Consider the following 15,839-nt stretch of genomic DNA (forward strand, 5'->3'; position numbering starts at 1 on the left):
TAATTTTTCCATCATGTTTCTGCAATGTGATTTTGCCAATTTGTGGGTCTCGGTGACCAACATTGCTGTTTGGTGAACATCAGATTTCTTTTCAAAAGGCTTCCTTTCTGTTTCCTTTCATTCTCAGCTGCGATACTAGTAGATATTTTCCTGACTCATCATTCTCATTTAAATGGAAATCACTTGAATTTTAAACTTATTTGATATAAAATCCCATATCCCACTGCAGCTCACGAGGTGTTATTCTACCTAGGACGGTTAGCCAGAATAAACCATTCTCTGCCAGAAATTAAACAAAGTACATTAATTTAGGTGAAAACTCAGGATAGTGGATTACATAAGCCAAGACCAAACTAATCAAAATGGGAAGAAGAGACATGATAAGGAGGGAACAGAAGGAAAAAATAAAAACTACCATATATGATTGTAAGAAACAGCAGTTGCACAAAGATAATGACAGTGGAAAACAGGGTGTTTTAAATAATCTCATTACCGTTGCATGAAAATGACATTTTCAGATAAGTCATAGAAGCTAACCTAGAGATTTGCCTGGAGTTTCTCAAGGAATCCAGCAAGGTTGGTTCCTCTTATTGGTGTAAATGACAGTCCTGGATACAATCTCTTTGGGAACTGGCAAGGTTACATCTCAAGAGAATCAAACATTTATTGCTCAGCCTTTTCCTTGACTTCAACAGTCAGAACCTCTTCCCCAACCTGGGTGGAAGGAGCCATGCTTATGATGAGAGATTGATGGGAAGTTCCTCTGGGTAAAACTGCCCTTCTAATCAATGGGGGCATTTCTTCTGCTGTAGGAGGACTTGCTCTGCATTTGTCTCTGTCCATTGCTTTCTCTGCTAGCTCTCTTCCTTTATCTTCATATTCTTCCCCTTTGCCCTCTCCTTTGGAATTTTCATTTTCTTTCTGGAAAAAAAAGCAGGCACAAAGAATTGGCATTAAAATTGCAATCAAAGATATTGGAGTCATGACCAGGACAAACACTGCTTGAGGGAAGTAAATGTGTCTGTTTGCTTCCAATTGTCATTGGACTATGTTTACTGGTGTGCTGGAGGAGGAAGCTGAGCTGTTTTGTGGGGTTACATTGTTAGTCTACATCACATTTTTCTCTAGCCCTGACAAGGAAGTCTGTTACTGTTGCTCCTTGTATTCCTATCATTATTAGATTCAGGACTTGAGAGACTTTGCTTTTACTTTTAATTTTTTTTGCTTATTTCATCTATTTTATGGAGATGAAATAAATATTTTTTCTTTAAGTGGTTGTACAGAGGGGTTTCAATTCAACATGCCAACTTATAAGTATAATTTACCTTGATCGATGTCACTCCTTCCATCTTTCTCCCAACCTCAAGTTCTCTCATCCCCTCAAGTTACCAGTTCCATTTTCATATACAGTCATTGAATTTGGATATGAAATTTTTAGTATTTGTGTTTACTAAAATATTAACCAAATACTATATAAAATACCTGTTCTCTGTTCCTTACTGATAATGCTTGTAATTAACTTGCAAAAGGCTTACCCAAAGTTTGATTCTTCACAGATAGAATTGAGATTTTTAAGTTGACACATTTACTTACATAGTTCTTTATCTTCATATGTCTGTTGTGTAGATGATTATTTCTGGGTTGATATTCAGTGAGATATTTGTCTTTCACTGTGTATCTTTTTTTCACTACAGTTTGGATATGTAAAAATTAAAGAGGCAAACTTAAGTCTATTGAATAGGACTGACTGCATATTTACTCATTTTCTAAAAGGTCCATAGCTACCCATTCCTATTGTTGTTGTAAAATAATGACTAAGTTTAAAAAAACCAACTTTCTGCTCTATTTCTCAATACCTTTATTTCTCTCATAGCTTTATTAGAAGAGTCAAAGAAATCCAGAAACAAAAGAGAGGAAAAAACAATCACATTTGAGTACTTTTACATTTTTAGGAATCAGAGATGTAAGTCTGAACTCCGAGTAATCATTTTTTGCATTGTAGCTAATTATGATCTTACTTAAATTCTTCAGTCTGAATCTCAGCTTCTTCACCCATGACATGAAAGGCTTGTGTAAATATATAGGTATTTTTCTGTCATTAATAATTTTGACATTTATTGATTGAATATTTGTGAAAATGTTTACTGCAATATTGGCCACATAATGTATTGAAATTTCTGTTTATATGGTTTAGCTGCATGTGTATTGTTGACTCTTACTCATGGTAATTCTGTGTTTTAAAAAAGTTTTTATTAAGTAGTTGTACAAAAAGGTTACCATTCCATACATAATTCTGTTTTATGAGGTGAAGTGAGTACTGGAATGGCAAATATGAATCATTGCTCCCAGAGGAGATACAGAGTTCGTCCTGTGAGTCTTTGCCCTTGTGGTGGTTTTGTTTTTTTTGTTTGTTTGTTTTGCAGATCCCGGGTCTTGAACTCAGGGCTGGGTACTTTTCCTGTGCTTTTATGTGTTCAAGGCTAGCACTATACCATTTGAGTCACAGCATTACCTCCAGCTTTGGTGGTTAATTGGAGATAAAAGTCTCACAGATTTTCCTTGAATCACCATCCTCAGATTTCAGCCTCATGAGTAGCTAGGATTACAGACATGAGCCAGAAGTGGCTGGCTAGGCCACGTTTTGTTAACTGATCAATACATAACTATGTTCATGTATGTTTCTATATACTTTTTAAAAATTGGTTTGATGAATTGTTGATTCCTTACACTAAGCTCATAGACAACAGCTTTATAACTAGTGCTGGAATAAAATTTATCCAATATACACATTTTCTGTGTAAGAAATACCAAAGTATTTTTGCACATAGGAACTTATGAACTTTAGTGCTATTTGGGGGGGCACTTTTTTCTTCTTGTTTTATTCTTCATCTTTAAAAAATTATCTTTAAGTAGTGTATAACAGAGTTGCCATTCACAAAGGCAGTTTACAAATACAATGCATCTTGAACACTGTCGCTCCTTTCAACATTCTCACCCACCCCTCCCTTACCCACGCCTTCCCTCCTCTTCTTAACTTTCTAGTATGCACATTGCATTTTTGGTGGCATTTTCCTTGGGGGTAATTTTAAACAGCAAGATCACCAAAACTTTTTTTTATTGTCCGTCGTGGAGCTTGAACTCTGAGCCTGGATGCTGTCCCTCAGCTCTTCAGTTCAAGGTGAGTGCTCTACCATTGGAGCCAAAGTACCACTTCTGGTTTTCTGGTGGTTTATTGGAGATAAGAGTTTCAGTTTCACAGACCTTCCTGCCTGGGCTGGCTTTGAACCATGATCCTCAGATCTCAGCCTCCTGATTACAGTCATGAGCTACCGGCCACTGACTAACATCACCAAAACATTTTTAAAAGCAAAAAATGAAATAAACAATGAGCACAAAACAGATCACAAAAGGATCATTCCTTTGTAGTGTAGAGGTGAAACAAGAACTAGAGGGGCAAGAATTCTCCCTCACTTTGGAGTATATGTATCAGATAGATATTTTTTTCTCTTCTGCATATGAATTTGTTCATGAATGACCACAAAATTATCAGGAGTGTTCATTTGTATATTACAAATATATTGAGTAAAGAGATTCACAAATAAAGGAGCCATAAATAATAAATTTGAGGAGCTGGGAAGGTGGTTCAGTGGTAGAGCGCTTTCCTTGCATGCATGAGGCCCTGGGTTCAATTCCTCAGCACCACATAAGCAAAAAGAAAAAAGCCGGAAATGGCGCTGTGGCTCAAGTGATAGAGCGCTAGCCTTGAGCTGAAGAGCTGAGGGACAGCGCCCAGGCCCAGAGTTCAGGCCCCACGACCGGACCCCCCCCAAAAAATAATAAAGTTTGACAGAATTTGAATATATATATGTATATATAAAGGTAATCTATGTACACTTGTGAGGATTTAGTGGGATGATATATGAAGATAAAGCTTCAATAGGGACGTATATGAAGTAGTACTTATTAGCATTAGATTAGTCCACATTAGTCCAAATTCTGAAATGGAATTAGAATGGGAGCACATCTGTGCTGTCACTCTCTATCACAGCCCTCCACTTATTCCCTTAGTACCTGAGCTGCTTGTTCTCTTTTCAATGTGAAGAGTCTTCCAAGATCTGCTTTTCCTGGGCCTCTCAGAAAAGCTTGAAATATCTTGGGTGTCTCTTTTTTTGATGGGAAGAGACAGGCGAGTCCTTTTCTTGGAGGGGTTATCTCTGTGGCCTTACCCTTCTGCTTTAAAAGCACCCTGGGGACAGGAGAGAAACATTGCTTTGGGTAGCTCTTGGAGAATTTCTATAACATCTACAAGAAAAAAAAGGTAATTTCTCCTTCTTGCGAATGTTCAATGGATACTGCATTGGGCTGTGTTTAAGAATATTTCATGTGACTGACTGCAGTCATAACACACCCATCCTTACCTTCGATTCTAAAGAGTAAAGCTCCCTTTGTCTATATCGAATGGAGTTTTCAAGTCTGTACCTGGCTTTCTTCATGAGGCGCTTTTTGGAATCTGGATAATGCTGCAGAATTTCTTGGAGGGTCTTTTTGTCTAGCGTTAAAAGGTTGGCAAATCCATGGGCCACCACATCAGCAGTTCTACGGCTTCCCCCTCCTGTTGCGAGAAGGCTACAAGAGAGAAAAGCAAGTCTTGGCCATCCGTTTCATTCCTCCCATCCAAGTACTAACCAGGACGGACCCTGCTTAGCTTCCGAGATCAGACGAGATCGGGCGCGTTCAGGGTGGTATGGCCGTAAGACTCCGTTTCATTTCTCTATGGAGACGTTTTAACAAAAATGAATAGCAAATATTATAAACATTTCCACTCAGCATATTTGTTCTTCATAACATAGGCCTCATGTTCAATGGGAAATTGTTGTTCCACTTGAGGAAAGAACATGTTCCCCACCGTAGCCCCTGAAGCCTGTCCTATCTAAGAGTAATAGGAAGCTAAGTACGTCTAGTAAAGGTCACAGCACAGGGACATATTGTGCAAAGACTGAGACTCATTAACCCTTCAGTTTTTTCCCCTCCCCTACACTTTGCTTCCACACCAATAGGAAGGATGACCATGGATTATAGCAGCAGCTACAATATGCAAATGCTCCTGGAGGAGGAATGCCTAAGGAAGTGACATCATCGGGGGAGACAAAAACCATGACACAAGAGGCATCTGAAACTTATGCATCTGTAGATATGGCAAACAGTTCACACACTTTAACTCCTAGTCAGATAATCTAAAACTTATTCCTCTATTTATCTCAGATCCTATCATCTGTAGCATCATGTTGTGCTTTCAACCATTACCAGGAATGCTAAGAAGCACAAAAAAGAAATAGCCTGAAGAGACATAGTATGGCTTAGAAACAGACTGAATTAAGACAACATTTGGAATAAGAATTCCAATTAAAATTAAGTGTGCTAGGTGTAACAGTGCACATCTGGTAATCCAAGCTGCTTAGAAGATGAAGGTAGGAGAATTTTGGTCTGAAGTCAGCCTATGCAAAAGCATGAGATCCTATCTGCAAAGCAAACTGAAAACAAAAGGAGGGAGTGTGTGAATCAAATGGCAGAGTGCGGGGCTGGGAAGGTGGCTCAGTGGTAGAGCGCTTGCCTTGCATACATGAGGCCCTAGGTTCGATTCCTCAGTACCACATAAGCAGAAAAAAAAAGCGGAAGTGGCACTGTGGCTCAAGTGGTAGAGTGCTAGCCTTGAGCTGAAGAGCTGAGGGACAGCGCCCAGGCCCAGAGTTCAGGCCCATGACTGGACCCCCCCCCCTCCAAAAAAATGGTATAGTGCTTGCCTAGCAAACACAAGGCTCTGAGTTCAATCCCCAGTACTGTCAGAAACATATAAACAAAAATAACTGCAATTAATCTGTTAAGAAAAAAACAAAAATGCTTAAATAGGGATACAGGTTGACCCATTGTAACAATAAGATGTACAAGACACTATGTTGAAAATGAACTTTACAACTTGGGCAGGTGGTGGGGGCAGAGTAGTTGTGGAGGTGGGAGGGAAGGGATGGTAGGGGAAAAACAAAGGAGGAGGCAACAACGCTCGATAAAAAATGTACTCATTACCTTACTCATGTAACTGTAACCCCCTGTACAGTATTTTTATAATTTAAAAAAGTATATAAAGAAGAGAATTACAGAAAAGAAATCCAATGGAAAAAGTAGATTAGTCATTATGCAAGAGCCCATGACAAACATAAACAGAAATGGAATTCTAAAAAAGAAAAGAAAGCAAAAAGAAATGTTAAAAGTAAATGACACTAAATAGAAATGAAAAATGTCTTTAATGTTACCATCAGTAGACTGGCCCAGGAAAGACTCAGCTAGCTTGAAGATAGGTCAACAGAAATTATCCAGAGGATAAAATGAAGAGGAATAAACAGAACTGAACATTAAGAACTATAATATAATGTTAAAAGCCAAACTATACTTGCAAGTAGAATAGCAGGAGAAGGAAAACAGAATGCAATACATCTTTGAAGCAGTGAGGGCCTAAAACTTTCTAAAACTAATGTCAGATACCAAACTCTGGAAGCAGGAGACTGGGGAACACTAATCAGGAGAAATATAAAAGCAAACCAAAACTCCAAGCTATTCCTAAGCATATATTCAAGCACAAGAAACTAAACTAAAACAAAATATCTTCAAGGAGCTAGGGGGAAGAGGGTGGATACCTAACATATACAGAAACAGGGATAAGAATTATAGTGATTGTTAATCAGTAATCATGCAAGCCAGAGAGTGGAGTGAAAGATTTTATATGGTTGGAAACAAGCCACTAAAAATTCTCTATCACTGAACACATTCTTTAAAGGTAAAGAAGAGTAGCCTGGCACCAGTGGCACATGCCTGTAATCCTAGCTACTCAAGAGGCTGAGATCTGAGGAATTTATGTCCAATAAACTACCCAAAAAAGCTAGAGGTGGTGCTGTGGCTCAAGTGGCAGAGCACTAACCCTGAGCACAAACAGGCTCAGGGATAACACCCAGGCCTTGAGTTCAAACCTTAGGACTGGAAAAAAAATCAAGAAAAAAAGTAAAGAAGTATATAATCATTTGAATTTCTTGGATGTTTGTTGTAATATTTCCTGTGGCATCTCTGATCTTATTAATTTGAATCTCCTCTCTTCTTTTTTTTCATTAATCTTGCAAGTGGTTTGTCAATTTTATTAATTTTTTCAAAAAAACATTTTGGTTCATTGAGTTTATGTATAGTTTATTTTCTATTTCTATTTCAAAACCTACACTCACAAAAGAAGGAAAACTGAGCAGAAATGAAGTTTTAGATACATACAAACTGCCTAAATGGAACCAAGAAAATATAAACCTTCTAAACAATCCAATAACATGAAATGAGGCAGAGTAAGTAATCAGAAGTCTTCCATCAGGGAAAAGACCTGGGCCCAGATGGATTCACCACTGAATTCTATAGGACTTTTAAAGATGAGCTAATACCAATACCTCTCAAGATGTTCTGTACAACAGAAAAAGGGAGAGCAATTCCGACTCATTTTATGTAGCCAATATCACACTCATCCCCAAACCAGATAAGGATCCAATGAAGAAAGAGAACTATAGACCAATTTCTTTGATGAACACAGATGCAAAGTTATTCAATAAAAGCCAACAGAACCCAGAAACAACAAAATCATACATTATGACCAAGTAGGCTTCATTCCACAGATGCCAGGCTGGTTTAACATATACAAATCAGTAAATGTAATTCACTACATCAAGGACAAGAACAACATGACTATCTCAATAGATGAAGAAAAAGCCTTCAACAAAAATACAACATCCATTCATATTAAAAGCTTTGGAGAAATTAGGGACTGAAGGATCATTCCTTAAAACAATAAAGGCTATATATGACAGACCAACAGCTAACATCATACTAAATGGGGAAAACTAAAACCATTTCAGGAACATGGCAAAGATGCCCACTCTCTCTACTCCCCCTTCAATATATTCTGGAATTCTTTGTTGTTGTTGTTGGTTGTGGGGCTTGAACTCTGGGCCTAAGCACTGTCTCTGATGAGCTTTTTAGCTCAAGGCTAGCTAATGCTCTACCACCTGTGCCACAGTGCCACTTATGGTTTTCTGGTGGTTAATTTGATATAAGAATCTTACAGGGACTTTTACACCTGGGCTGGCTTTGAACTATGATCTTCAGATCTCAGCCTCCTGAGTAGGTAGTATTACAGGAGTGAGCCACCAGCACCTGGCACTATCTGGAATTCTTAACCAGAGCAATAAGGCAAGAAAAGGACATTAAAGGATTCACATAGGGAAATAAGAAATTACACTATCCCTATTTTAAAAAGTAAAGGAAAAACAAAGACTTCTCACAATAACAAAAACAGGAAATCATTTGTTACAAAATCAGCATGCATGAAACATTAAAAGAAATTCTTCAGAGAGAAAGGCAATGTTATAGATTAGGAACTGACTTCTCCATCAAGAAAGAACATTGGAAAAGGAAGAGATGAAAGTGAGATAAAATATTTTATTTTTCTTATCTTTTTCTTGTTTGAATTACATTTACTTTTTCCAAATAAACATTTATTCTTACTTTTGAATTAACATTTGAGTGGATTTCTTTATGACATTTTTATGCATGAATATAATGTATTTTGATCAAATTCATCCTTTTCAGCAAATTCTCTTGTATTTGTTTCTTATTCTAGCCTCTTCCTCCTTTTTCTTATTCTTTGTTATTCTCAATTTAAATAAAAGCTAATTGTTTAGCCACTTCCATAATCCTACTTATTCAAGAGGCTTAGATCTAAGGATTACAATTTGAAAACAAGTAAATCCATGGGACTCTTATCTCCAATTAACCACCAAGAAAGCTAGAAGTGGAGTTGTGGCTCAAGTGGTAGAGTACTAGCTTTTAACAATAAAGGTCAGGGATAATACTCAGGTGCTGAGTTCAAGCCGCAGGACTAGTGCACGCATACACACTCACACAACACAGACACACTAATTTTTTAAATACTACGCATTTGGTCATGTATTTGGTAATAAAGCATATGATTAAATGCAATGAGTGAAAAGTGTCATAAGAGCTAAGGGAAGAGAATGCGATGAAGCTCTACATGAGAAAATTTTTTTTGGGAGGGGGTTGGTCATGAAACTCTGGGTGTGGGTGTTATCCCTCAGCTCTTCAGCTCAAGGCTAGCGCTCTACCACTTGAGCCACAAGGCCACTTCAGGTTTTCTGGCGGTTTATTGGAGATAAATCTCATGGACTTTCCTGCCTGGGCTGGCTTTGAACTGTGGCCCTCAGATCTCAGCCTCCTGAGTAGCCAGGATTACAGGCATGAGCTACGGGCTCCCAGTTTAAGTGCTATAGTTTTATGTGTACGTAGACAAGTTGCTTTAAAATGCATATTTAAAACTTTAGGGCAACATTAAATCTTTCTGTTTATGTTTTTGACATGGTCTTCCAAGTTAATCACAAACTTGGAATCCTCCTGCCACCACCTCCATATCGTAGGATTATAGCATAAACTACAATATTGGCAAATGAGAGTTTTTAATCCTGACCAATCTTCTAGGGTTACAGGTGTGTGCTGCTGGCACCTGTCTAAGTATAATGATTGTGTTAAGAGAGGAGATAAAAATGAATCATACAAAATGATCAACTAAAATTAGAACAGGAAATAGATTCTGGTGGCTCACATAATCCCACCCTCTCAGGAGGATAAAATCCAGAGGATCATGGTTCAAAGGTAACCTAGGGAGAAAAAATTCACAGCTTCACAGAAATATGGCTCAAAATATGGCTGAAGTGGTAGACCATCAGTCAGTAGACCATCAGTCAAACAAATGTGAGGCTCCGAGTTCAAACTCCAGTATAGGCAAGAAAAACATACAACCCAACAAGAACCAGACAGATGTGATGTACATCTAAATCTTCACACTCAGGATGTAGAGACACAAGGACCTTGAGTTCAAAGCCAGAGCCTCTGTTAATAAGACACAGGTTCTATCTATCTATCTATCTATCTATCTATCTATCTATCTATCTATCTATCTATCTATCTATCTATCTATCTATCACAACTCTATTCTACTGAAATTCTTTCTTTGCAATGGCTATTGATATCTGAAGGACAATGATCAAATGAGTCTATTGAATTCACCTTCCTGAAGCCTCAAACACAAGGTAACCCAGTGGTTAGGCAGGGCTGGGTGGCACTGGGAAGCTTAACTGGAAACTGAGAGCCTCTAGGAGTGTGTCAGACTATCAGAAGAGAGCGGAAGTAACATATTTAAATGTCAAGTTATTTTGAGATTTTTCAAGCTTTAATTAAGCTTGCCTACAGGTTACACGTTTGGAGTGCTTGATGAGGTTTTGAGCGGAAGAAATAGTCTGTCTGCCAGATGGATTTTGCCCAAACTCTCTCAGCAATGTTTAAAATAGCATCTCCCCCCCCCCCCCCCCCCCGTTGCCCACAAAATGCTTCTCCAGCATTCTACCAATGGAAAGTTTCTCTCACTAAATCGCTTAGTAAGAAGGTTCCTAAAGATTCTCGGCTGAGAATTTCTTAAAGAGCCCAGGCCAGAAGACAAAGAGTTGAGGTTAATGTGAGTGAATTGAGCAGTGGCCCAGGAAACAAAGGAACTGATTCTAATTCTAGACCTAAATCTATTTTCTGTGACCTTAGACTCTAGGGCTTTCTTGATTTTCAATAGAATTCTGTAAGCATTAAGTCCCTATTATGTATGCAAACTAGTGACATGAGGTAGGGAAAGAGGGGAATAGAGGAAAACTATTAAAGCATGGTGTGATTTTGTGAAAACAATACATGGCTTAAGGACCAAAGAACTTTATCATTTTCTAAGTGTGTTTAATTACTAATATTTCCTGTAGAAAACAAAGCCATCTTTAGTCTATTATAGGAATCTGATTATTGTTAAAAACTAGTTGAGCCATTTGTGGTGGTGTTCCCATGTAATTTCAGCACCCAGGAGGCTGAGGCAGGAGAGTCACAAGTTGGAGTCCAGTTTGGGTGACTTAGTGAGCATCATGCCTGCCTTGGCTGCATAGCAAGGCCCTATCTAAAAAACAAAGAAACAAAACAAAACAAAGCAATAAAACAATAGAGTTCAGTGTATTAACATGTCTGTAATCTTAGCTACTCAGGAACAAGAGGCCAGATGATTTGGAGTTTGAGACCAGCTCAGGCAAAAAGTAATAAGCCCCTATCTCAAAAACAAAATCAAACTTAAATAAACTTCAGCTATAACTCAGGTGATAGAGCCCTTGCTTAGCAGGTACAAAGCCCTGAGTTTGATCTGTAGTACCACAAAAGAGAAAAACAAAAAACTACCTCTTTGTAGAATAGTCAATTATGAAGAAACTGGGGTGAGGTAAGATTTAGGGCTGAATAGTTTTAAGCCTTGTTTGCAATGTCTGATTGGACATTAAGCTACTTGTTTTCTACTAAGTATGCCGAAGTTGTATGAACAAAAGTCGTTATATGAATGCTACAGAGAATAGTGTATTTAGACACTATGAGAGAGAACCTGTGTGTAAATATCAAGAACAAGCAGCTATTTGAACACACGCACACACACACACACACACATGCACACACACCATACACATTGCTATGATTTGAAAGTGTTTCCTAAAGTTCATTAGAATCTGAATTTCTAAATTCACCTATGGATGGTATTGGAGATGGGGTTTGGAAACTTAGTAGAACTAGATCTATCAGCAGAGCCAGCAGTCTTGCATTGTCTTGCCATGTGGTATCTTCTGCTGAGATAGGATTCGGTACAAATGTCCTCACCAGAAGTTGAGAGAAGATACTATGCTATGTCTTGGTATTCTCTGCTTGGGAAGATGTCCCAGAGCTATGAACAAATTAACTTCTGCTCTTTATAAATGATGGATTTCAGGTAGTTTCTTTTAGCTACAAGAAATGAGTTAAGATGTACATACATATTCACATACACATAGGCAGCTTATATGTATGTTTGTTTCTTTATGAAAGAGAATATTCAGATTCTTACTAGTCACTTACTGGTTCTAAGCAGTTTGCAGTACTGCCACACATGACAATACAAAATTTATGAAGTATAATGTGACTGAAACCTCCTAGGATTGAGCAATGCACACCCTGCATTGTTCTTTCTAGCTAATGTATTCAGAAGGCACTCACCTGGAAAAACTGACTATAAAAGAACTTCTATTGGATGGAGAAGCAAAAAAGGATGACAAAATAGAGAGATAGATGAAATTAATTTTAAAAAGTCAAAGCTTTGCCAATAGAGGCTTACACATTTGATTTTAAATCATTCATGGTAGAAACAGAAATCATTTCTTGGTTTTCAAGCAGGGCTCAGTGAAGAGGCCATGTTGTAAAATGGGGGAAAAATATTGTATTCTTGCAGTAGATCACAGTAAAATACCTGGGACTATAATGCTGTGCATTGTTTTTAAGCATAGTTCCATAGAAGTAAGCCAATAGATGCAGTGCTCTGGTCAGTGCAATGTGTTCCAGATATCCTGTGCTTTTTGGTTGTTGTTGTTTCTCTGAAATGATCTGTGATATGTTTAGAATATTTGAAGAAACAAATAATGCTTACACATTGCCTTTTTTTGATGGGCTTCATTTATTCATTCATTCATCCATTCATCCATTTATTCACTTATTTTTGCAGTGCTGGGAACTAAACTCAGGCCTCATACATGTTAAGCACTTGCTCTACAACTGAGACACACTCCTATCTCACCACTGGACTTTGTTTTTTTTTTAGTTTTTTTTCTTTTGTATGGATTTGAGATTATATAGGTGATTGTGTTTTAGAGGTTAATCATGAAGAAAAAGATAAAGAATTCCCTGTATGAATTCAAATAAAAATAATTAAATGAGATATAAATGAATTGTATGTAGAAATGATATGCTCCTGTAATAGATTATTTCTTGGGTTATAAAGATAATTAACATCTGTCTTTAAGCTGTTTTCATCTATGAGTAGAATAAGTTCATATGAAGGCAATCAGACCAGTAAATATTAATAACAATATTAATAATGTAAGATAAATAACTAACACTGAGTGCTCACAGTAAGCCAGGGTTTCAATTGTGTATGAGTCCAGATAACATTTTTTAGTACTATGAAGTAGGTTATACATTGTTAGGACTCTGTTTTGCCTGAGGAAAAATGAAGTCTTAATTAAGCAACTTGGTCAGGTTTATAAACCGCAAATTATAACATTGGAGTGAAAACATAGCCATTCTGCCTTCATTGACATATAAACACAATTCAATATAAGTAATGTCTTGATAATTGGAAGAAATGGAAATATTTCCTAAAAGAAAGTATTTCTAATCTCAATACATTTGCTCATGCAGAAGTATTACCTAGAGTAGAAGAGAGACTAATGCAAATACTTGAAATAGATAAAGTGTCACATCAATAATGAGGGAGAGACTAAATGTTAAATATGTGTTCTCTTTAAGCACATTTCTAATTGGGTTGTATTTGTTGGGATATGAGATTAGATAACCCATGTGTATTTTTTTGTGTGAGGTATTCTTTTATGTGTGTGAATGTTATTGGTAAAGACTATTTTTCTTCTCCAGCTTAACTCAGAACAAATTCTAACCAAACTTTTGTGAGTGAGCAAATATCAGAAGACACTGGGGGGTCACCACTGCCTGGGCTTCTGGCTCTTTGCAGATTCTCTGATATTCATAAACCATGTGCTGAAAAACACACATGTGTTGGCTTAGATTTATTTTTTAATAATATATCTTGAGAAATGTCTGTACACATGGATTTTTGACAAAGCTGTGGAATTTTAGATTTCACAGATAGAGAATGAACAGTCCCTTTACAGGCTGTTAAATTCACCTTAAAAATGAATGAAAAATGAAAACTGTGAGGGAAAATTCCCAGGAAGAATTTTTTTCCTTGATTCTTCCTGGGAATGTTATATTTGCTGGGTATTTTGTATTTTCTTCTCTGCTTACTTACCTTCTTTCAGATTCCATAGGAATGCTTTTCTATGACAGTTTGGTTAGAAAATACTATATTGAGTAAACAAGTTAAGTGTGTCTTTGGATTCAAAACAGCTAGCAAGGTCTTACAGATGTACATTTCTTTCTTTTTTTTTTTTGAAGTAAGATTTATTTTCTTTATTAGACTGTCATTGATAAGTGAAGGGTAATAAAAGGTAATTGCCAATTTTTGGGACCTCATAACACTTTTCTCAAAAATCCACTTTAATATGAATTTTAACCAGCAATTTTAACCAAAAAATGAACAGATTAATTCATAAATGGAGAAGTCACAGTAAAAATTTGGCAGAAATTCATTGGTTAAAACACCAATAACTATGGATATAAAACAAAGTAAACATAATTCAAGTTCAGTATATTATAAAAATACACGATGTTTAATTGTATAGTATGGAATGAAATAAATATTTGCACAAGAAAAATCTAAAAACATAAATTTTTACTTCTGAAGTACATCATTAAAATACATTTAAGTTATATTCATGAAAGATTCAAAAGCATTTTAAGAGGCTTCAGAAACACCAGAGATATTTTTTTAAAGCAAATATATACCACATATAAAAATAAATAATGGAACTCTTGTGCATGTGCTTAAAGACAATAAAATAAATAATGAGAAATAGATTTCAATTCTTTTTTTCAAATGCTTTTATTTCGCCATTTAATTTTTTTAAAAGATGACCAAAACAAAGAAACAAAAATCTATCTTAGGAGACCAGAGTATTTAAACTGGGAAAAATAAGTATGTAGACATCTTTTTTGTTTTGTATTATGTACTTGTTGAGTTACAAAAAAAGTGAACATTGTTCATGTTGCAGATGTACATTTCTTATAGAATGTTTACTATAGAAATGTTTTTCTTTTTAAACCAAATCTCTTTATGTGGTTTTGTTTAATAATGATATCAATTGGATAAAGTTGTTCTTATCTGTACTTATAGATATGGAAGCTGAGTTTTTGAATGAGCTAAGTGATTTAAGAACACATACTGAAAGGGATTTACCACTGAAAATGAACAAGCAACATTGGAGATGGCTGTGCACACCTGTAATTCCAGCTGCTTGAGAGATAAAGATAGAAATGTGGCAGTTCAATGTTGGCCCTGGGAAAAAGATAGTAAGACTTTATCTGAAATAAAGCTAAAAGCAAAAGGTCCTAGGGACTTGCAAGGCTTTGGGTTTGATCTCTACCACTGGAAAAAAGAAAGAAAGAAAGAAAGAAAGAAAGAAAGAAAGAAAGAAAGAAAGAAAGAAAGAAAGAAAGAAAGAAAGAAAGAAAGAAAAAAGAAAGAAAGAAAAAAGAAAGAAAAAAAGAAAGAAGAAAGGGAAAGAGAGAAAGAGAGAAAGGGAGGGAGGGAGGGAGGGAGGAAGGAAGGAAGGAAGGAAGGAAGGAAGGATGGAAGGAAGGGGATAGAGACAGACACAGATGGACAGACATGGAGAAAGAAAAGAAAGAAAGAGAAAGAAAGAAAGAAAGAAAGAGAGAGAAAAAGTAAAAAAAAGAAAAGAAGGAAGGAAGAAATTAAAATCTAAGAGAAGAGATAACTTGAAGGTGTTTTCCTTATACAACATCTGCAGTGATAACAAAGAAGTCACTGTTTTTATTATTGATTCTTATTGTACAATTTCTTTGTCAATGGACATAGGAGGAAGCCAATCCAGCTGGCATGGAGAGTTATGTTAGGTCTGACTGCTAGGATCTACACTCCTCTGCTGTTCCATGTCATGACAAAAAGCGGCCATTTATCATTGCATCAAGTCTCTTAGGAGGGCTCTTGAGACTGT

General features: G+C 36.6%; 1 protein-coding gene across 1 annotated transcript in view; it reads right to left on the reverse strand.

The window, feature by feature from the left end:
• Nucleotides 1-663: 663 nt before the first annotated feature.
• The window catches only part of Cngb3 (cyclic nucleotide gated channel subunit beta 3), a 108,689-nt gene continuing 93,513 nt past the window's right edge, over nt 664-15,839 (reverse strand). Inside the window, exons 14-16 of the mRNA XM_069991703.1 lie at nt 4,480-4,626; nt 4,072-4,246; nt 664-921 (exon numbers count right to left, since the gene is read on the reverse strand). Coding sequence (XP_069847804.1) covers nt 664-921; nt 4,072-4,246; nt 4,480-4,626 — 580 coding nt within the window. The remainder of the gene's footprint in view (nt 922-4,071; nt 4,247-4,479; nt 4,627-15,839) is intronic.

This window comes from Dipodomys merriami, unplaced genomic scaffold (assembly GCF_024711535.1).
Source record: "Dipodomys merriami isolate MVZ:Mamm:240054 unplaced genomic scaffold, mDipMer1.0.p SCAF_4, whole genome shotgun sequence".
Taxonomy (NCBI): domain Eukaryota; kingdom Metazoa; phylum Chordata; class Mammalia; order Rodentia; family Heteromyidae; genus Dipodomys; species Dipodomys merriami.